General features: G+C 40.4%; 2 protein-coding genes across 3 annotated transcripts in view; one reads left to right on the top strand and one right to left on the bottom strand.

The window, feature by feature from the left end:
- The window catches only part of LOC143210730 (uncharacterized), a 42,899-nt gene extending 24,899 nt beyond the window's left edge, over positions 1-18,000 (top strand). The window contains exons 2-8 of one of the 2 annotated variants that reach the window (XR_013009323.1): positions 10,044-10,155; positions 10,375-11,246; positions 11,868-11,992; positions 12,185-12,392; positions 12,473-15,806; positions 15,941-16,138; positions 16,216-18,000. Coding sequence is in view for 1 of the 2 variants with exons in the window: in XM_076427868.1 (XP_076283983.1) it covers positions 11,103-11,246; positions 11,868-11,992; positions 12,185-12,392; positions 12,473-12,877 (882 nt within the window). In the remaining variant the exon portion in view is untranslated. Of the gene's footprint in view, positions 1-9,530; positions 10,156-10,374; positions 11,247-11,867; positions 11,993-12,184; positions 12,393-12,472; positions 15,807-15,940; positions 16,139-16,215 lie in introns of those variants that run through there. The other variant, XM_076427868.1, reaches the window with a different exon arrangement.
- The window catches only part of LOC143210726 (Y+L amino acid transporter 2-like), a 694,702-nt gene continuing 678,911 nt past the window's right edge, over positions 5,896-21,686 (bottom strand). Inside the window, exon 8 of the mRNA XM_076427860.1 lies at positions 5,896-7,498. Coding sequence (XP_076283975.1) covers positions 7,488-7,498 — 11 coding nt within the window. The 3' untranslated portion in view covers positions 5,896-7,487. The remainder of the gene's footprint in view (positions 7,499-21,686) is intronic.

Raw genomic sequence — 21,686 nt, forward strand, 5'->3', positions numbered from 1 at the left:
CCAATGGAGAGTAGAAGTCGCGAAAAACTGTTCTTATTAGAACATGATGATAATCAGATAATTGACGCTAAGTTGCCATCGAAACGACAAGTTTTAGGAGTGCTATTTTATAATTTGCGGAAAGTGAAATTGAACCTTCGGTCTAGTGCACACCTTGTTGTTAAAGAAGTGGAGGTGTTGTGGGAAAAGGCCAGAATTCCAGTTCAGTTAAACAGTCGCTGCTTCGAGAAATTGGAGTCATTATACCACAAGTGAAAGGTCTTACAAAAGAGTTGTAAACGACGATCCCAGATACAAGATCAACGGGAACAAGAGTTTCTTGATCAAATAGTGATCTTTTAGTAGCGGCGATTATTATAAAAAATTTGTCATTTTACCAACTAATGTGGCCGATCACATGCAAGAGGACATTTCAGGTTTTATATCAGACGAAAGTCGACAATTTTTTAGTAGATTTAATATATTGACAGAATTTTTAAAAAAAGATCCAGTAGTTTGGCAAGATGAAGATTCTTACAAACTAGGTTTAGATATAGTTAACGCTTTACCTGTGGTCAATGATTCGGCAGAAAGAGCCTAATTAGCAAAAAGAGCTAATACAGGATTACATACAATCAAATTTTAGCTCGCAATGAGGAAGAAAAGCAGTTGGTACTGCAAATGGTAAAAGATTACCGCCAGCAATATCCTGACGCAACGAAAACAACAATAGCGAAAAACATGTAAATCGAACGTCGAGGGTCCGCAGCACAGGCGAACCACACAGCTACCTCCCTCCCAGGGAAAACCCAGAGGGGTAGCGTCATAAAATACGCTGGCAGCGCGGGTCCTAACAGCCACTTCGGGTCTGAGGACCCGTTCTTCCAGTGACTTGTCAAGTTTGGATTCTCTCTCTAGATTTTGTATTGTTTGTCTGTTCATTTAATAAAATGCATTCTTGGCGAGCGGCTTCACCATTGATCGGCGTATTATTTGGTGACCCGCTCTGTCCTTGCCATCTTAAAAGCGGATAGTCTTACATTAGAATATAAGAAATAGTTCCTTATCACTATGCTGTAGAATATATTCAAAATATTCATTCACATGTATAGTACAATAGTACAATACAAAATTACATATCTCTGTTATTTGTGGTTATACGAAAAAATGTCAGAGGAAAAAGTTGCACTGTTTAATATGGTAAATATAATGGCACAAAAAAATTTTTTTTTAAAATGAAATTTTCGAAATTTCAAGGTCATCGTTATTTTTTTTTAAATTAAGGTCATATAATTTTTCCATATTCTTATTTTAAAAAAAATTACAAATCCAACGATATATAATACTTTATAGTTACGATGAATTTCAAAATTTTCAAAATTTTCAATTTAAATGCGCCACGTGATCCTTTTTATCGATCGATTTCAAACTTTGCCCAAATTTTTTTCTCACCAAAGAGAACCATTCTGGGGGGCGTCGTGCTTTGTATCTCGATAAAAATTTTTCGCCAAGTATAGCTTAGGTCCACCCTAGTGTGCACATTTACATTGTATTAGCGGAACATCGTATGAATGAAACAGCATGCGTGCGAAGAATGAACAAATGACAAAGTATGAACAAACGTGCGTCCGTATGCGAAATGATTTTTCGTGAAGGCAACGGCGAGCGCATGAAGTAAGAGTAAGGAGACCTATCTCGATAGCGTATAGAAGAAAAAAGTGGCGACAAAACTTGTTCCCGTATTGGGGAGGTACGCCAAATGGAATGGCATGGACAGAGAATGTCAGTGTCAAACGATGAAACGGAAAGGTTAGAAATACATGGTTATGTAATGACCGGTGAAGAACTAAAGCTTTAGACCAGGTTAGGTCCATAAGCTGGTAATTATGATACAAAACTTATTAAATACATTCTATCCTTACGAACTAGGTTAACAGTACAAAGATAAAGATATAAAATATTGTACAATATTAATGGTAGTATTGGGTTAATAGAAAATACACAGTGATAACAATAACATCATATAGAATAGTATTAATAGAGGTTAAAATCTTACAGCTAAAGTTTCTTTGGCACAGTTATTGCACGTTTAGTACTAATGAGTGATACGTTAAAATTATCTGCTTCTATGTATAGGATTCTAATGGCAAGCACTGACTTAAATAAAATTGACATTTATTTTGGTTATGAAATGGCTAATCTATTTAAGTGCACTTGTGTCTAGATCTTTCACAAATGAATCAATGTGATATGGATCTCTCCATCCTTATATTTCTAATTTCCTGTGAAAGGATTATCTTTCTTCTGTGTACTTTGGGCAGTCCTATAGGATATGGTTTAGATCTTGCTCTTCATGTCCTCACCAACATTTTATTCTATAAGTAATACCTAATGTATTGAACGATGAGGCGAGGTTGTGAAGCGTTATATATATAAATTACAAAATTCCATTCAAAAGAAATAAATTATATTCTATAAACAAACTACTTTTACATTAATTAAAGTTAATATAATTAAATGTATTACAGAGAGAAGAACACTGGATCAGAGAATAATTTACATATCTATATGGACATATAGATATAATTTTGTATTCAACAAATTTGAAATCAATATGAATACATGTATGTATATTGCTGTAGGGAAAAAGAAGCAACAATATTAAAGGATACTATAGTATTGTAACAGACCTACATAACGTTGGCCTGTTACGAACAAACCCCTGTCACACCTCCACCGGTTATACACGACGACGCGAATCTAGTAACGTACCGCCGGCGTCCTGTCAACACAACACCGCCTGTACCGCACGCTCCCCGTACCTAGACCCGGAGTCCAACGGAATCCAAAATCAAATTTCCAAAACATTTAGAAGACGGTATACGTCACCATCAAAATACCACACCGCACCACCATCCCTTACCACCAAACCATCCCTATAAAAGCCGTCGCGAACAGACTAGAATCACCTGAGTCTGCCAGCAGTCATTCAGGAACAACCACGTGCGATATTCCAGTGCTGTGAGTATACTACCTGTAACCGTTGTCCACGTCTCCGCCGTTATCGGCATCCTGGTTCCGCTGGTACGAGCCGTGCTCTACCTCGAGACAACCGGTGCGTCACCGGTCTCTTTCGCTAGGCGCGTCGCCTCCGAGAGTCGACGAATAAGAAGTGGTGTGTCGCCTCTTCGGCTTCGTCGAAGAAACCCTATCGTCCTGTCCGTCCGCTGGTGCGAGCCGTGCTCCACCTCGAACACCCGGTGCGTCACCGGTCACTTTCGCTAGGCGCGTCGCCTCCGAGAGCCGACGAACAAGAAGTGGTGCGTCACCCTTTGACTTCGCCGGAGAACCACCTGTCTAGTTATCCTGTCTCTCCGCTGGTGCGAGTTGTACTCCACCTCGAACCTATCCGGTGAGTCACCGGTAAATTCCGTGAGACGCGTCGTCCACGGAATCGGCCGAACTAGAAGTGGTGCGTCACCCTTCGACGTCGCCTAAGAACCGCCTAGAAAGTCACCCTCGTGAGGCAAGTCGCCCACGAGGCCAGTCGAGCAAGGCAAGGTGCGTCACCTTGACCGAACTCCCTGAACGACTGTCCGGAGGTACTTCGATGACCCGTGCGTCACGGACATCGAAGGACCACGACAACCCGGCCTAGGTAGGGAGATCACGACGACAGTCGTGATCCAACTCTACTCCTGTGTCCATCCTGCCTGCGTCCTACGCCGCTTACAGGTTCAGGTAGCACTCTCACGGTCACACGTTCTAACCTCACGGGCACCGTAGCATCACCATCGCGCACTGTATCCTGAGGCATCGTATCTTACGCGTCCGAAAGGCAGCGAGCATAATTTATTTACCCGCAACCGACTCGTCAGTTATTTCACCCGCACCGATCTCGTTCCTCGCGCCGTCTATTCTTTTCGTCGTTTAGGACCCTGGACGGCGAGCCGTTCAGCACCAAGGAACACGGACGCGAGGAAACCGAACGACGAGGAAATACACCTGTTACAGTATGTAATATTTATACATAATATAAATAGTTGTAAAAGAAACAAATACCGTTAAAAAAATCAATTTTAATCACTGCAAATATTAACAAATATTAATCTATCGACTAGAGGCTCTTTACCTTGGAGACCTGCTGCGGATATGGGTACGACCGACACGTGGCCCTCTCCTGGATTTTCAAGGTTCGAGGGGAAGATCCGGACACCTCCGCAACTGCGGTGCGCTACGCGTTCGAAAAACCCTATCTCCCTGTTACAGGTTTCCAGCAAACTCGAACGCTTATACAGAAAAGAAAACTCTCCCCGGATCTTCCGACGGCGCGGCGGTCTGAGAGCGGCAAAAACCCCATTTTTCAAGTTTTATTTTTTTTTTTTACTGCGGTAATCTGCGGCTTTGGGTTTTATCCGTTTTATCTCATGAAATGTCGGTGAGAAACGCGTCAAAGAACGCTCCGCTTTCTGGAATATTTGACGTCTGTCGTGCGTTATATTTATGTTGAATTATATTTCATTTTAAATATATTTTTTTAACTTCCCGATTTTATAGGGAAGTTATTGTAATGACCCCGAAAATCGATAATCTATTTTTTAGCAGATCTTCAAGTTTCATGGTCATTGGAGTCATTGTTCGCGAGCGAATCGAGCGAGCGTCGGCGAGCTCGACACACCGTCATTCGTCCCGTCGTGACGTCAGCGTTCGATCGCGATTTCACGCGAAGTCGCTCATCGGCTCGCGCTCCGACTTCGGGTATCGACAGGATCATCCGAGGATGATCCACCAATCATCGATCCGTCATCCTCGCGTGATTCTGTAGAACCAATCATCCAACGACACCGCTCTGAGGAATCTCCGGGTCCTCGAAAACGGACCAGATCTCGATGAACCGTTATAATCGCCAGTACTCGCAATCGAAATCAATCGTGTCCAAAACGGATTATAACGCCAATTCTCTAATATTCTTTTGTACGCTCTTCACAAAATACATACAGTCCGCTCTCAGTCAGTCAATTCTGTGTCCGTTCAAGTTATTTCACGCTATTTCACCTTCTCGCACAGCGCTGTGCGTATTCACCGACGACATCGCGTACGGATTACGAAGTGTTCGCCTCGTTCCGCTACAGTCATTTTATACTATTTTTATCAAAATGTTCGTATGTGTGTGTGTGTGTGTGTGTGTGTGTGTGTGCGTGCGTGCGTGGGTGCGTGGGTGCGTGCGTGCGTGCGTGCGTGCGTGCGTGCGTGCGTGCGTATGTCTGTGTTTCTATGGTATCACATTTTTCGTTAACGTTTTCTGAAAAAGTAACAACGCGATCAGAATGATGAATGATGCGATCGATGTGCCCCGTCGTAACTTAGAGCTGATTAGATTTTGGTCCATTTTGGTCCAGTAGTTTTTTTATTTTTTTTCGAAAGAAGTTCATTCAACAATGCAATTTATACGAGAGAACGGAAAGTTTCCACCGAAGAAACAAACGTAATTACACAAAAAAATTTTTTTTCATTTTTTCAAAATTAAATTAAATTAATTTTTTACCTTATGCTAATGTTTCCGCTTACAATAACCGAAAATTATCCCAATGCAAGAGTGAGTTAATCATCTCTACTCCCAAGAATACATTTTCAAAGAATATCGATTAAAGTACAAAAAAAAATTTATATTACAATCTTTAAAAAAACAATCAGTTCAAAACGAATTATTAACTGAGATTAAATTGAAAATTAATATAAACAATATGATAATTATTAATAACATGTCACGTTGATCTTTTCCGCGGAGCTGGAAGGCCCGTGGAAAGGATCAATCTCGGGCTTTACAGGCACGGAGGCCGGGCCGCGCTTAGCCGAGTATGCGCGGTCCGCCCGGGACAACGGAATTCGAGGATCCGACGGATCAAATCTTGCGAACGGTTCGGGCGCCAGGCACTTTTAGAGGGCCACGCGAAACGCGATTCTGTTCCTGGACTCAGAGAAGCTGAGTCCGGAAGTCGAACCCTCGAAATACGCGGACGGGAATTGCGCCACGAAACGGGCCACAGGATTCGGACACAGGAACGTTCGGACAATCCTCACGGCAGGACGGATCTCACAGGAATCGAGAAATAACTCACGACGATATGGGCTCGAGATGTTTAATCGGTCGTTAATGATTACAAAATTACGGCCACGTGGCCGCGACCCGAGGGCCCGCGACTTTATACAAGATTGCGACAGATGTAGGTTCGCTGCGCGGTTGTCGTCAAAGTTTGACACGCGTCGGAATCGTCGTACAAGATCGCGAGTTGAGAAAATCGCGGTCGACGAGATCGCGTGTAGCGCAGGTGAACGGCGCGGTAATGGACCGTCGCGGCGGCCGTCGCTCGCGGTTCGATTTTACACGCACGGTACGCTTGGTTACGCTTCGATCATCGGCGCGACACAGGATTCGAGACAGTTAGAGATTATTCTTACGAAACGCGACTCCTCCGAGGAAACTTCCGCACTCGCAATACCCGGGGGAAAACTCTCTGAAACCTAACCTCAAAACGCCCCGGAACGGGCGTGAGACGTTGGTACGAGGCGTTTAGCGCCTCGGCACACGCGAATATTCGAGGACGAGACGAGAAGCGTTCGCCCTCGCGCGATTAAGGCGGAGCCACCTCGCAAGAAACAACGGATGTATCACTGGCTGACTTACCGTTTCGCCTTTTCTTTCGATTGCGCCGGTACGGCTTCCGGGAAGCGGCCCTAGTCGGCTGCAGGGCAGGCAGGTGCCGTCGAATGCACGATTAATCCCAGCGGGAAACTCTCACGAGCACTTTTCGATCTTAGGCGACCGGAATCGCGGAGATGTAAGGTCGTACTTTTTGCGCGTGATCGGAGACGTTGTGAAAACGTGTTCACGTAGCGGAAGCCAGCGCGACAGTGTCGCATCGATTTTCGATCGCGCGGCGACTCGATCCTTTTTCCCCCTCTCGACTCGTTGCCGAATTTTCCCGATTGGCGCGTGGCGTGTACGCAACATTGTAGCGACCAGGATCGTCCCTACTAAGGTCCTTGGGCCCCAGACCTTAGCGCGAATAATCGTATCTGAGGTTTTCCTCCGTTTGGCTGCGATCGCACCACCCACGCCGGAGCTTTAGCGCGATGAGGCGACGTCGGGATCACGAAAGGTCATGATAACCAGCTGTTCGATGCAAGCTCCTGTCCCTTCGACGCCTCCGGGTTGATTTCCCGTGTGCTCTCGGTCCAAGTCGTTGTTGCCCGTGCACGGGGCTTCCGCAATATCTTCCAGTTCTTTTTCGGTAGGTTCGTCTGGTGCTGTATCGGTTCCTCGGAAAACTTCGGTCGGTCGGGGTACCTTTCTCGTGCCCGTAATACGGCCCTGTAAACTTGGCCGTTCTCGGCATGTACGACAGATGTCAATCATCGGCGATCGATAAGTACGGGATTTCCTCGAGGAACGCTCCCGAATCCTGTGATTCCGTGTCGTGGCTCGTGAGAGGGCGGCTCAGTCCCGTTTATATGTTACCTTTGTAACCGTAAATAACGTAATTAATTAAGTAATCGCACGATTTGCAACGTCACAAACATTAATGTTGAAAACGGATTGGTTAATGGAGCACACATGCGGAATATTAAAATTGATTACTTTTCAAGAAAATACTAAAATTCCGTCTATATTGTGGTTGGATTTTCAATTGGCCAGAGTAGGAGTGAAAGTAAGAACTCGTTATCGTGATTATATGAAAAATGCAAATATTCATCAAAATTTAACACCAATAATAAAGATATCGAATCAAGTAAATATGTCGAGTGAGGAAAAATATCAAATCATACGTAGTCAATTTCCAGTAGTTCCTGCTGAAGCGATTACGATTCATAAAAGTCAGGGACAAACATACGAGAAAGTATGTTTGAATTTTAAAACATCAGAAAAATGAACTTTACAAATGTTGTATGCAGAACTGAGCAGAGTTTCAAAATTGAGCAGTTCATATATTTTGGGACAATTTAAATTAACAGTATCGAAGAAAACCAAGAAACCCGGCTAATGAGGAGTTGTATCGTTAGCGAAAAACTAATTAAGACAATTTATTTCGCAACATTAGTATGCTATAACAAGGAACCAAGCGAGCAACGAACCTACGATGTTGGTTTGATGCGACGCTATACATATAGCAAACATTTTGATAAGTAGAAAACTATTGAATTTCCCTCAAAACGTACAATCTTATTAAAACATACTAAAAATAATGATAATAATATACTGCAACTAACGAATCGGGAAGTTCTTTTTGTGGCTCTTGGAGAGTCACACACCAAATAAAAAACATTAATAGCTGCAGGCCCTACTAGCCATGCGTACCGCTAACACTCTCGCAAGAGCAGTCTTACCCGCGATCGAGCGAAGCGAGCGAGCAAAAACAACTCTACTCGCGAGCGAGCGAGCAACAATAACCCTCTAGTTTTATGTTTAATTTATGTGTAAAATGTATTATTTATTATTTATTTTTTAATTTATTTATTATTTTTCGGGCCTGTAAATAAACTTTATGTACCTGTATATAATAAATTTCGATTAAATCTTGTACATAAGCGTGTACTGTTTATTTCATTTTATTTTATTAAAAATTACATTAAGAATTACACTTCAATACACCAGCTGATCTAATTTTGGAGGAAACTAAAATGGACAAAGTAAGGATAGAAGCGGGGAAAAGAGTAATAAAATATGAAGAAAGAACGAAACGGTTGAACAAGAATAAAATAATCCAAGAATGTTGGAGGGAAATAGACGCGAAGCAAGAAGAAAAAAAGTCGAAATGGGAGGAAATGAGAGATTTATACTATAGGTTAAAAATGATGGACACTCAGGAAATAGAAACAGAGAGTGGGAGAGGAATGGAGTTTGCAGAAGAATTAGCACAAAGAGACAGGGCAGAGCAGGTACAACAATGGCAATACTATTATAGAGATAGATAGAATATTATTATATATATTATATAGATAGAATATTAGGGGGCAGATACAACGCGAATTACATACAAATACGGGACAGCGAGCAAGCAAACTATCTAAATGGAGATTACAAAGGAAGAGACCAAAGCATATATGATCGCAAGGTTTAGATGTGGGAACGAAGAGCGGGGAAACAAATACTGGAACGGAGAAAATGAGACAGTATGCAGATTATGTAAAGGGGAAAGATATTATGGGGATTTAACCCCCCCCCCCATCAGAATTCGCGGCCTGCCGATCGACCCCCCATTCGTTTTTAATAAATCCCCCCCTTATCATTGTTTTTGCCCCCTCTTTCCTTATTTATTTATGTATTTTATTTATTTATTTAGTTATTGATTGTTTTAATTAATTAATTTATTTATCTTTTAATTAATTCATTTATTTATCACACTTTTATCTTTAATTAATTATTTATTTTTATTATTATTATTTATTAATTAATTTTATTATTTTTACGGGGTCGATCAGGGGATGGGGGAGGGGACTGACGCGAGCCGGAACTCGCCTCGGTCCCCTCCTTGTAGCGTGCGGAAACCTCCCTCCTCGGCCGGATGGGAATCCTTTGGGTTCTCTTCCCCGAGCAAGGAGGAGTGGTCTCCAGGGGTCGCGGGTGACACGAGCTGGGGCTCGTGGCACCCAGGGAATGGAGACCCGCACGGATTCTAAATAGTTTAGGTAGGTTTTTGGGGGGAGTAAAGCTCCGGGAAAGGGGCTGTCTTTTTCCCCTCTCTCTCTCTTTTTTTATTCACTTTTTTGTTTTATTCAATTTGTTTGTTTCATTCAATTTGTTTGTTTTATTCAATTTTTTTGTTTGCTTTAAAAAAAGTGATACTTATCAGTTCTTAACAGAGCAGTTCTTTCCTTGCATCAATCAAGACAAGGTGAATTGACGGAAAAAGTATCAAACGAGTCTGTGAGAAACGCGATTCCTTCAAGTCAAACAATCATTGAACTGGCTGCCCAAAATTAATTTGGCGTGCAACTATCCGATTACATTCGCGAGCCGACGTGTCCGTGAGCATATACGGTATTAACATTTTTTTTGTTTTTAGAAGTCAATTTTGGGTTGCCTGTTTAAAATGGCCTGTAGCATCAAGGGATGCACACAAGTCAAGGAGAAACCAAAACGAATCTTCTAAGAAAACCTTTTTTGCTGTTTGCGCAGTAAGTATTTGTGTTTCATAGAACAATATTTTCATTTTACTTCCATAGCTAAATATATCCTATGAGTATACCATGAAGTATTTATTGAATTATGAAGTACTTATATAAACTTTATATTATATAATATGTGTAACATCCGTTCAGAATTCCCGACTCGGCTCGTAACATATACATCATATTTAACAACTGAAATTTATAATTTTATTGTCTTTCTTTCAGTCTTGGCACGATATTTTAAGTAGTCACACTACAAAAATAACAAAGAACAGTTCTGTTTGTGAACTGCACTTTAAGCCGGAAGACATCATCAAAGAACATGGAATTGTACAAACTGATGGAACAGTTAACCGTATAAGAAAAAGAGCACTATTAAAACAGGGAGCAGTCTGTTGGAGATCGGATACGAGGATCAGTGGGATTCAGTGGGTTATAAATTGCAGCTAGTACACGTTGTTTAACACACACGTTTAATGAGCGTACTCGACAAATCACAACAATGAGATATATTAAACGATGTGAGAATGCGGTGCCACGACTGAATAATTCGACTCGAGTAGCGGTTACGCGAGAGCGGTGTACTGAAGGTAGATCCGCGGTGGCCGTTAACAGTGATCTGGTGATCTCGATCAGCAGGTGCGTAACCGAAAAATCACGCGTTCGGCGTATCGCGAAGTGGGGGGTCGAGCGGCTGACGTGACGTCATCCGCTCGACTACGCGATGTCGGTTGGAGTGGATCAGCCGGGTCTAGATCGGCCGGAACACAGTCCCTTCAATTTTTCCCTCAATTCCTGCACCATACTGTGTGCGGTTAGAAGATAACATAACTAACTATGAGTCAGTGCTAGGCCAAAATCCATCTACGTCGCATGCGATAAAGAGGACAACACAAATAAAAGAAAGATGTTTTATACTAGAAGAGGAAAAGACTACATTTTCTATAGAAGAAATGAATATTGCAAGAAATATCAAGGTTCCGACAACTTATTGGCTTGCAAACATTAGTGATAGCCATATGCTGTGGACGTGTTGGACTAATGACTTCTCATATGCTTTAAGACATGTCTGTGTTACAACAAATATGAAAGTGCAGGTAAATATACCCAGTCAGCCCAGCCTGCAGAGTCCCTGACCTGCAGATTACGGGCAACACAACGCTTGGAGCTGCTCGATTTTGGACGGGCCATTTGGCGCGCCAATGAGCGCATATCACCTGCAGAAACTTGAGACCAGGGCCTGCAGACCGGGCCGGGATTCAGCCTGTTTTTGAGAGGGCAACACGGTCACACTAATGTGGCCAATCAGGCCGATGCCGGTATACAGAACACAGGATTAATAAATAATAATAATTATTATTTATAATATTAATATTATATTAATATTAATAATATTAATATTTATAATATTATTAATAAATAATAATTATTATTATTTATTATTAATTTATTAACCTAGATTAATCTTTTATCTGGCGTTTTTGACTACTGAGAAACCCGTGTTTGTATTATCACGCAATGAGAACGCGAATCCCGCTCCCTTGCAATCGAGTTTCTGCAGATGGTATGCGCGCAGTGGCGCACACAGGGGCCCGGCCAAAATCGAGCCGGCGTGCTATCTGGGATAATTAAAGAAAATAAAAATACACTCACGCACGCCCAAACATATATATTTACATCTATAATGTTCATTACAATGTTATTAAAATATAAAACAGGTATTTATTGGAGAAAAGGAGATTCCTTTTTATCCGAAGATGATTATAAATATGGAAGAAATCAAACAAATTTTGTTGACGTTACAAGATTATTTTCCTTGTGCAGGAGTTAATGATGAAAACAGGTTAGTGTATCAAATTATATTTTATGTTTTATGCATGAAGTAACAAGTAAAATTTGAGTTTATTTTTTATATTTATAAAAATATCTATTTTTACTTTTTAGGGAGTTTTCTTCCATATAATTAGTTATATATGCAGCAGTTATACATCTAATAATATGCACTTTAAATAAAATGTACTTATTCCTTTTACAGAATTACAAATTGTTGTCGCGGTTTTGTAATTAAAAGTAGATTTGGGTCAACAAAGAAAATGAGATGTTTGCCTTGTACAAAAAGTTGGAAGATGTCATTAAGAAAAGGGCATAATGTAAAATCAATTCAAAAATTACAAAACAAACACAGAAAATTACAATTATTGAATTCTAACTATAAACGTCAAGAAAAGAGACTTCGAAGCAAAGTATGTACATTAAATACATTCTTTTACAAAGTTGAATGACTGTTTTAATTGCAATTCTAATTTCAACGAATTGTATTTAGATTTCAAAATTGTACAACAAAATTGCACATTTAAAAGAAGAATGCAGTAGATGCAACGAGAACGTGATCAGAGAAATGATTAAAGAATTGCCGCAAACCCAGCAATTAGCTGTTGAAGCTTGCTTTGCAGCAGCGAAGTGCAAAAATGAAAAAGGCATGAGATATGCAATTGCATGGATATACGAGTGTATTTTGCTGCGAATCAAAAGTACAAAAACTTATAATCACCTAAGGTCGCGCAATATCTTAACATTGCCGTCCATTCAGACACTAAATCGTTATATGAGGAACGTAAAAGGTTGTTACGGTTTTCAAATGAGTACATTCGAAATGCTAACAAAGAAAACGACAGACATGAAATCTGAAGATGACGAGGTACAAATACATTTAAGTTGCATAAATTAATTTTGTTATTACAGATTTGAGGCTTTCACATCGCGGCATCGTACAGTTACTTCTGTTGAGGCTTTCGGGTGAAAGCCGTGTCTTGGCTTACGATTTGTTACGTATCAATTTTGTTAATTTATAAAAATCGTTATTGTTTAAAATCCCACGAGGGGATTATTTCACTTTTGCAGTTTTTGTTTACGAGTCGTCGCGTCGCACAGTGGTCCGGATTGGAAAATCGTGACCCATTTGGTCAAAAATCAACTTTGAGATATCGACTTCTACAAAACGGGTTCTTGTTTCTAAATGTCCATATATCTCAAAAATAAAATATTAAAGAAATTGAATAAATAGTTTTAGAGAAAACGAATCTCAAAGTCGAGCATTTCAGAAATTATGTTTTTTCGCCAATGAAACTGCCTTTCTTCTTTTAAGAACCATGACGAATCCATTTAATATTTTGATTCGGCGTTTATTTCCCGATAAAAAGCATTCTTCGGTGATGAGAAATCATACCTTAAATTAATATTTACTGTATAGAATAGATAAATAAAGTAGAGCTGAAAAATGATGAAAAATTCTTATGATTGTTTTTAATTGACAGTGCATATCTTTTACGGTCAGCAAAAGTCAGCATTCTATCATACTGGAAAATTTTCGGCATTCCTTCCCCTACAAGATCCTACAAAAATGTTCACCAACTTTTTCCAATATTATAAGTTATTATTCTTTGAATGTATCGACGCTACATCGATTACGCGCGCGGGATGGATGATACTCCGCCAGGACTTAGAAAAAAATGCAAAAAAAAATGCAAAAAAAATTTTATTTACCTATAGTTGAAAATTGCTATTTTTTAAATAATTTTAGTGAAAATTTCATTGCAATATCTCTACTGGTTCTAAAGTCATAACAAAATGGGTCACGATTTTCCAATCCAGACCACTGTGCGTCGGTGAGGCACAAGAACTGTCGCGCTTTGGTTGTTTTTGTCGGTACAGGGCCCGCTCTAGGGGGGGGGGACAACCCGGGCATTTGCCCGGGGCGCCAAAGTTTAGGGGCGCCATTTTGGCTTTGGCTGTAAGTGTGACAAAAATAATGATGTTTTAAATAATCAATTAATAGAAAATTTCAGACTACCCTTGCCAGACAATTTTGCTAAAAAAAAAAGGTCATATTGTTCAGCGCGGTGCTTAGTGCTTAAAAAGGGGCGGCAATTTGTTTTTTTGCCCGGGGCGTCGTAACCGCTAGAGCGGGCCCTGGTCGGTAGTTCATCGAACTCGTTTATCTTTATCCGTCCGTTTGTACTTTCTGTCTTTGCCACTGTCTTGGTCACAGACAGAATGAGAAAGAATCACGAAATTCGTGAAAACAGGATAGACAATGTATTGGTATAGCAACGCGCGATGTTTGGGCGGTAGTTTGCTGTAGATCTTCATTTGTTTTATCGATCTGGTATCGACCTCATCAGCTGTCTTGAATCAGTGTGCATACAGATGCTAGCTTGTACGGCGGACGATTCTTCTCGCATGCGTCGAAGATTTCCGTTCGCAGAGATCACACGACCTCAAGATGTCCGTTCCGTCTGTGAGCGAGTCTCGCGACGTAAATAAAGTTCAATAAAGAGCAGTGTTTCAACATTAAAGGATTACCAGTTCATTACATTCTCCTCATTCCCCTCAGTAAACTTGTACTCTCTGTAAACTCGTAGTGCGTGTGTATGATATTGTAAATAGTGCTAGAGCGTTTATTCCAGTATATTAGGTACGGTGTTATGAACAATAATAGTGCAGGATAAGGATTTGTGGATATATTTGAGAAGAATTTAAAAGTGAAAGGGCATTGACCCCTTCTACTCGATAATTCCATAGGGCGGATATTAGAAATGCCCTTGTGGATTTTAACGAGTAGAAGGGGTCAATGTCGTCCACCGATTTTTTAAACATTTTCACCTCGCTGGGGCCCCAAATGAGAACCAAGGTATGCATGCGTTTGTCACTTGATACGAGACTGTCGCGCGCCTGTCTGACGTACGCAACGTATACTTTTGTTAGAAGTGTTGCAGCATTTTAGGCGGATTTTTAATTGTTAATAACTAAATAACGAAGCCGAAATCGCAATTTTTTTATTCTTCATTTTCGTCTTATATTATCGTCGAGAACCACCCCTTAAATTTTCTCCCACCTGTAGGTAAACACCCTGTATATGTATCGCTTTACGTAATTTTATTGAATCGATAAAGATATGATTATTTTCACGTTGAAATGTACTTATGCGATTTTTAATAGTTTTTCAGTGTGGCACCTACCATGCAAATATTTAAAGAAACAAATATTCATCACTGTTAGACACGATTACCGGTCTTTCAAAGAATCGTCGTCGCGCGAACCCCCCCTCGTCGTCCCGACAGTAACACAGCGAAGAGACCCCTCGAAGCGAGCTCCCATGTATGTATGTACGGTGGGGGTACTCACCGATTCCTGTAAATAGGACCCCCAGCCGTAATATGCTCTGTTCCTTGTAACCTCCTCTGAGAGAACACGCGAATATATACGAGCTAGCGCCTTTCAAAAGACGCCGTTACATCTCCTCTGAGAGAATCTTGTAAAGTTAGTCTCTCCACTGCGAGAATCTACGTTTCGTGGACCATACCAACCCAAAGCACCATAACCAATAAACGTTCGTTGTGAATAGTGAAACGCGATTGACCAGAGTGAGAGTTATTTCAACGCCCTAAGTTCGACCGATCCTATCGTCCTTCTCTGAACGCGAATCCAGCATTGTTAGTTCACGGACTCTCAATCTCGACAAGGGTCGGTGCAACAATCACGATTTAAACGATGCTGATGGATCGATAAAATTTTGCCAAAAAGTGCATGCATTGATCACTGCAATGAACAGTCGTACTGCAAAGAATTCGTTACGACTGGACAACCAAATGTACGAGGTAATTATAATATATAAGTGTAAACATTGCAAGTAACTTTATAGTGCAATGACACTGAATTTTAATTATTATAAAATTTGATTAATTACATTCTTTTTGTGATCATATATATTATGTGTGTTCGAATTTTACAGGATATTGAAAACTTTAAATTTTATAATTCAGTGGGAACAAAAAGCTAAGGAAATGCGGTATAGTTTTATAGCTGAGCAAACTTGCTATGGACTCAAAATTTCTTTAAAAGCCACTCTTCAAAATTGTGATTTTCTAACTGATAAGTGTGGATTCCAGTACTTGATGACATCTAGACTAAATCAAGACAATATTTGGAGGTATAATTATCTTTTAAGACTGTTTTTTAATAAAAATATTAATAAAACTTGTATATAATTTATAATTATTGTTGTAGAGATTTTTTGGGATGATGCGAAACTCTTGTGGATCGAATGATCATCCGGATTCGCAATTGTTCTTACAAATGTATAGTGTTACGTCCCGGGTCGGATATGATCCGACGAAACGACGCCCAGACGGGGCGGGGACGTAACCGACCAATTTATTTAAGACGATCTTAGATCCACGTGGCGCGTAACGTCCACGTCTGATCAGGGACCCGATACCGGCGTTCGTCGTTGTTGAAAAGGGGCGAAGAGGGAAATGAATGGACGTCGTCCGGCGGGGATGTCGCGACGGAGCGACGAACTGCGCGATGACGGTGACAGCTCCCTGGGATCAGAGTGTCACTATGTGGGCGTGTTGTGTGTGACTTGTCCGAACGCGTGGGTTGTTCGATTCGTGACAGGATTCTCGACCGAAGGGAAATTAGTGTTCTCTCGGTACCGAGCACCCTCTGGGCTCAGACGTACACGATTGATACACCAATTTTAGGGGTTATAGGAACGAATGTGAGGAATGTGAGGGATGTGAGGAATCGATCGACGGACCGATCGGGATTGAACAACCCGGAGACGCACACGCACACACGCACACACTCGCGATCACTTTAACCGGTCACTGGGAACGACACTTTAGAAGTGGAAGATATCGAGGAGCAAGGTGTTGCTGAATTAAAGCTGCGAAGTAATAGGTTTAAACAAGCAATGTATAATGAACCAAAATGGGTACAAGGTGATGATTTGCGAGCAGAACTCGTGAAACAAAGTATAATGACGGCGTGCGAGCAAGTTCGAACGAAATATATGGCACAGAATAGCAATGGTAATATGAAAGATGGTGCGAGCGAGCTCGTACAAACAAAATAACACAGAAATAGCAATTATAATACGAAAAGTAATGCGAGCGAACTCGTGTGAACAAAAATAGCGCAGAAAAACAATTATAACGTGAAAGATAATGCGAGCAAGCTCGTATAAACAAAAATAGCGCAGAAAAGCAATTATAATGTGAAAGATAATGCGAACAAGCTCGTATAACAAAATGGCACAGAGAAATATCTGTAAATTTGGTATAAATGTCTACGAGCAAACTCGACGAATAATTTAGAACACTTTAGATATAACAGAAATGAAAATGGTAGAAATGGTAAGATGCAATACGACCTGAGTATCGTGAGCGATTTTGAACAGAGTCCGAAAACGCGAGAAAATGGACTGAACTAGATTAAAGTCCGAAAACGCGATTTAAACTCGACTGACGACGCTAGAGAACTGTACTGTATAAATTCCGAAACTGGAAGAGAGTCTGAACTGTATGAAATTCGGAACTAGAAGAGCGTCTGAACTAGAAGAGTGCCTGAACTAGAAGAGAGTCTGAACTAGAAGAGAGTCTGAACTAGAAGAGAGCGATTCGCGCGATTTCGTCTTATTTATAATAAGAGCGCGGACCATAGGGATTCGGTGAACCGTGAAGTCCTTTTGTCTAAATCGTACGAGGCACGGACGAATATGTTGTCGTCGATGTATACTTTTCGCCGTTCGAACGAAACGACGGTTTAGATGTACGTACACCTGTACTCGCGGTTGCCATGCTGGCGTCCACTTGTACCGGTGACTATCGCTTCTTTCCCGATTCCCTATGTTCACTCTCACGGGGATATGTATATATATATAAATACGCGTAAGATATATATATACATATCGCTGTGTACGGATTTAAACGCGATTTCGGTTTGGATTTTACGAAGGAAGTATACGTATACCATATATATATATATATATATATATATATATATATATATATACAGGGTGTCCCAAAATTCGTGAAAATCCCGAAAGGGGGTGGTTCCTGAGACCATTCTAAGAGACATTTTCCTTTGCACCAAAGTCAACTGCGGCTTTGTTTAGGAGTTATTAACGAAAAACACGGACCAATCAGAGCGCGCCCTGGGCCGCCGCGCCGTCACGATGCGATGTCACGGCGTACCGCGACACTCGCTTGCCAGCGCGGCTTGGCGCGCCGGGCCAGGGCGCGCTCTGATTGGTCCGTGTTTTTCGTTAATAACTCCTAAACAAAGCCGCGGATAACATTTTTGCAAAGGAAAATGTCGCTTGAAATGGTCTCAGGAACCACCCCCTTTCGGGATTTTCACGAATTTTGGGACACCCTGTATATATATATATATATATATATGTATGTACAGCGAGAATTTGCTCATGCGAACAAAACCGACGCAACACGTCGGTACGACGTTACAATAGATTAGTATCCATGTATTCTCTGATAAAACCTCCAAAAGGTTGTAATGTGTCAACTAGAGAAATAATGGATGTCCTTATTAGTATTAAGGATATAGAGAATATGAAAGAAAGAGAAGAACAGTGGGTAGATCAAATAGATACTATCCTCGACAGAGGAAGAAACACTGAAGTGTTGGCGTATGCCCCGTCAATTCTTGTAGACCATGATTCGCATGTACATAGTACGTCAGATTACATACTGACGTACGTTGCTGGGTATGTGGCCAGAAAAGGGAAACGATTTTTTAACAGTAAAAGTCATCATAAAAAGATTATTTGTGAAGAGTGTCTGAAGATGTTGGCTTTACAGCCAACTGATAAAATACCAGATACGCACAAATTAATTCAAATAAAAACTAAAGGATCTTTAATAAATCCTTCAGTGGCATTATTTGATTTGCTATCCACTTTAGAAAAGGGAATTATGGGGGCAACAAATTGTGGAGAGATTAATGTCAACACATTATTTAACATAATGGGATTAAGGGGGTAGTATACCCTCGATTTGTAACTAGAAAATACCTAGAATATTACTAGAAAAATGGCTCGAAACATGGGTTTGCTGGTTTTCAGTTAGTGTCCTTATTTGAGCAAATTTTGGGCTGGGTGAAGGCTCATTCGAAAGAGGAAGGTTCACCGCAGGGGGCTCTGGTCATGAGGTTAACGAGAATATGTTTATATCTAATAATATTAGTGTCCAAAGTAGAGTAAAAATCTAGGAAAAAAACCAGCAGATTTCAATGCATTTTTCTGTCTCAAAAAGACTTTTTGACTGATGGGATGACCAGAGCCCCATGCGGTGAACCTTCCTCTTTCGAATGAGCCCTCACCCAGCCCAAAATTTGCTCAAATGAGGACACTAAGTGAAAACCAGGAAACCCATGTTTTCGACCCAAAATCTAGTAAGATCCTAGTAAATAGCAAATATCTAGCAAATAACTAGAATCTTACTAGATTTTGGGTCGAAAACATGGGTTCCCTGGTTTTCAGTTAGTGTCCTCATTTGAGCAAATTTTGGGCTGGGTGAGGGCTCATTCGAAAGAGGAAGGTTCACCGCAGGGGGCTCTGGTCATCCCATCAGCCAAAAAGACTTTTGGAGACAGAAAAATGCATTGAAATCTGCTGGTTTTTTTTTCTAGATGTTTACTCTACTTTGGACACTAATATTATTAGATATAAACATATTCTCGTTAACCTCATGACCAGAGCCCCCTGCGGTGAACCTTCCTCTTTCGAATGAGCCCTCACCCAGCCCAAAATTTGCTCAAATAAGGACACTAACTGAAAACCAGCAAACCCATATTTTCGACCCAAAATCTAGTAAGCCCCCTTAAGGGGGTAGTATACCCTCGATTTGTAACTAGAAAATACCTAGAATATTACTAGAAAAAGGGGTCGAAAATATGGGTTTCGTACTGAACGTTGTTTGACCTTATTAGAACAAATTGTGGGCTGTGTGAGGGCTCATTCGAAAGAGGAAGGTTAGACGCAGCGCGCTTTTCTCACGAGGTTAACGAAATTATGTTTATATCTAATAATATGATGGCCCAAAGTAGAGAAAAAATCTAGGAAAAAAACCCGCAGATTTCAATGCATTTTCTGTCTCTAAAAGACTTTTTTGACTTATGAGATGAGAAAAGCGCGCTGCGTTGAACCATCCTCTTTAGAATGAGCCCTCACCCAGCTCAAAATATGCTCGTATAAGGTCAAACAACGTTTAGTTCCGAACCCATTTTTTCGACCCAAAATCTAGTACGATTCTAGTAAATAGCAAATATCTAGCAAATAACTAGAATCTTACTAGAAAAAATGGGTTCGGAACTAAACGTTGTTTGACCTTATACGAGCATATTTTGAGCTGGGTGAGGGCTCATTCTAAAGAGGATGGTTCAACGCAGCGCGCTTTTCTCATCTCATAAGTCAAAAAAGTCTTTTAGAGACAGAAATTCGAATGAGCCCTCACCCAGCCCAAAATTTGCTCAAATAAGGACACTAACTGAAAACCAGGAAACCCATGTTTCGAGCCATTTTTCTAGTAATATTCTAGGTATTTTCTAGTTACAAATCGAGGGTATACTACCTCCTTAATCAATGATGAAAGAAACCCTATTAATCTCATTGGCTGCGAAGAACACAATCATGATTTCACGAAGAACATTATTCGTTTTTATTTAGTCACGCGTATGTTCTTAAAAATAACAACTTAGAAAAAGAAAAAATAAAAGAAACCAGGAAAAAGGTAAAATTAGTTACAACAAACAGAGATATTCCCCCCAAAAAGGGCCAAATAAAAATAAAAATACAGAAATAAATGAAACGAATGCAGTCGAAACAAGTGTACAAAGGAAATAAACTAGAAAAAGGCGAAAATAAAAATCATCGTATAAGGTAATCATATAAGTGTAAACATTGCAAGTAACTTTATAATGCAGTGACACTGAATTTTACTTATTATAAAATTTTATTTTAAATTAATTTTTGTGATTATATATATTATGTGTGTTCGAATTTTGCAGGATATAATAAATGCATCGTAGTTCTATAACTGAACAATAATACAATTGAGATGTTGAATATGCTTGGTGGAATGGGTGGCAAAATATTTAACAGAATATACAAAAAGAATACTGCATGCATGTCTATGAGTTATATGCGAGAAAGTGGAATAGGCCTACAGGGGATACCACTGACAAAAAAAAAACGCGCCAACAATAGTACCTCATAGGTGGTGTGGAAATTGTTGAGTATGGTACATTTATGTCCGCCGCGCTATCTAGTGGAGAGTGCCTAAACTAGACACGTAGCAACGTAGGAGAAAAGACTGTTGAAGTAGTGCGTTATAAGACTTGATAGAAGAAAGACTGTTGTACGATCTCAAGCGTATATTACAAGGAGATATCCTAAACATTGTTATCTATATATATATATATTAATAAATATAGTGTTTACAAGTAAATTGCGTCCATTCTCTCAACTATCTTCACATGGTAGCAGAGCGTGGTTTATAAGAAACAAGTGAATTAAAAGGAAAAGAAAACGTGCTCAAGACAAAGGTATCGTACGAGATGTTAAAAATGGCCTACGTGAAAATACCAATTTTTGATGGCGAAGGTTACGCATCATGGAAGAAGCGGATAATAATGTTCTGCAGAATGAAGAAATGTGACTCAGTGCTAGTGAGAGC

Source organism: Lasioglossum baleicum, chromosome 7 (assembly GCF_051020765.1).
Source record: "Lasioglossum baleicum chromosome 7, iyLasBale1, whole genome shotgun sequence".
Classification (NCBI taxonomy): domain Eukaryota; kingdom Metazoa; phylum Arthropoda; class Insecta; order Hymenoptera; family Halictidae; genus Lasioglossum; species Lasioglossum baleicum.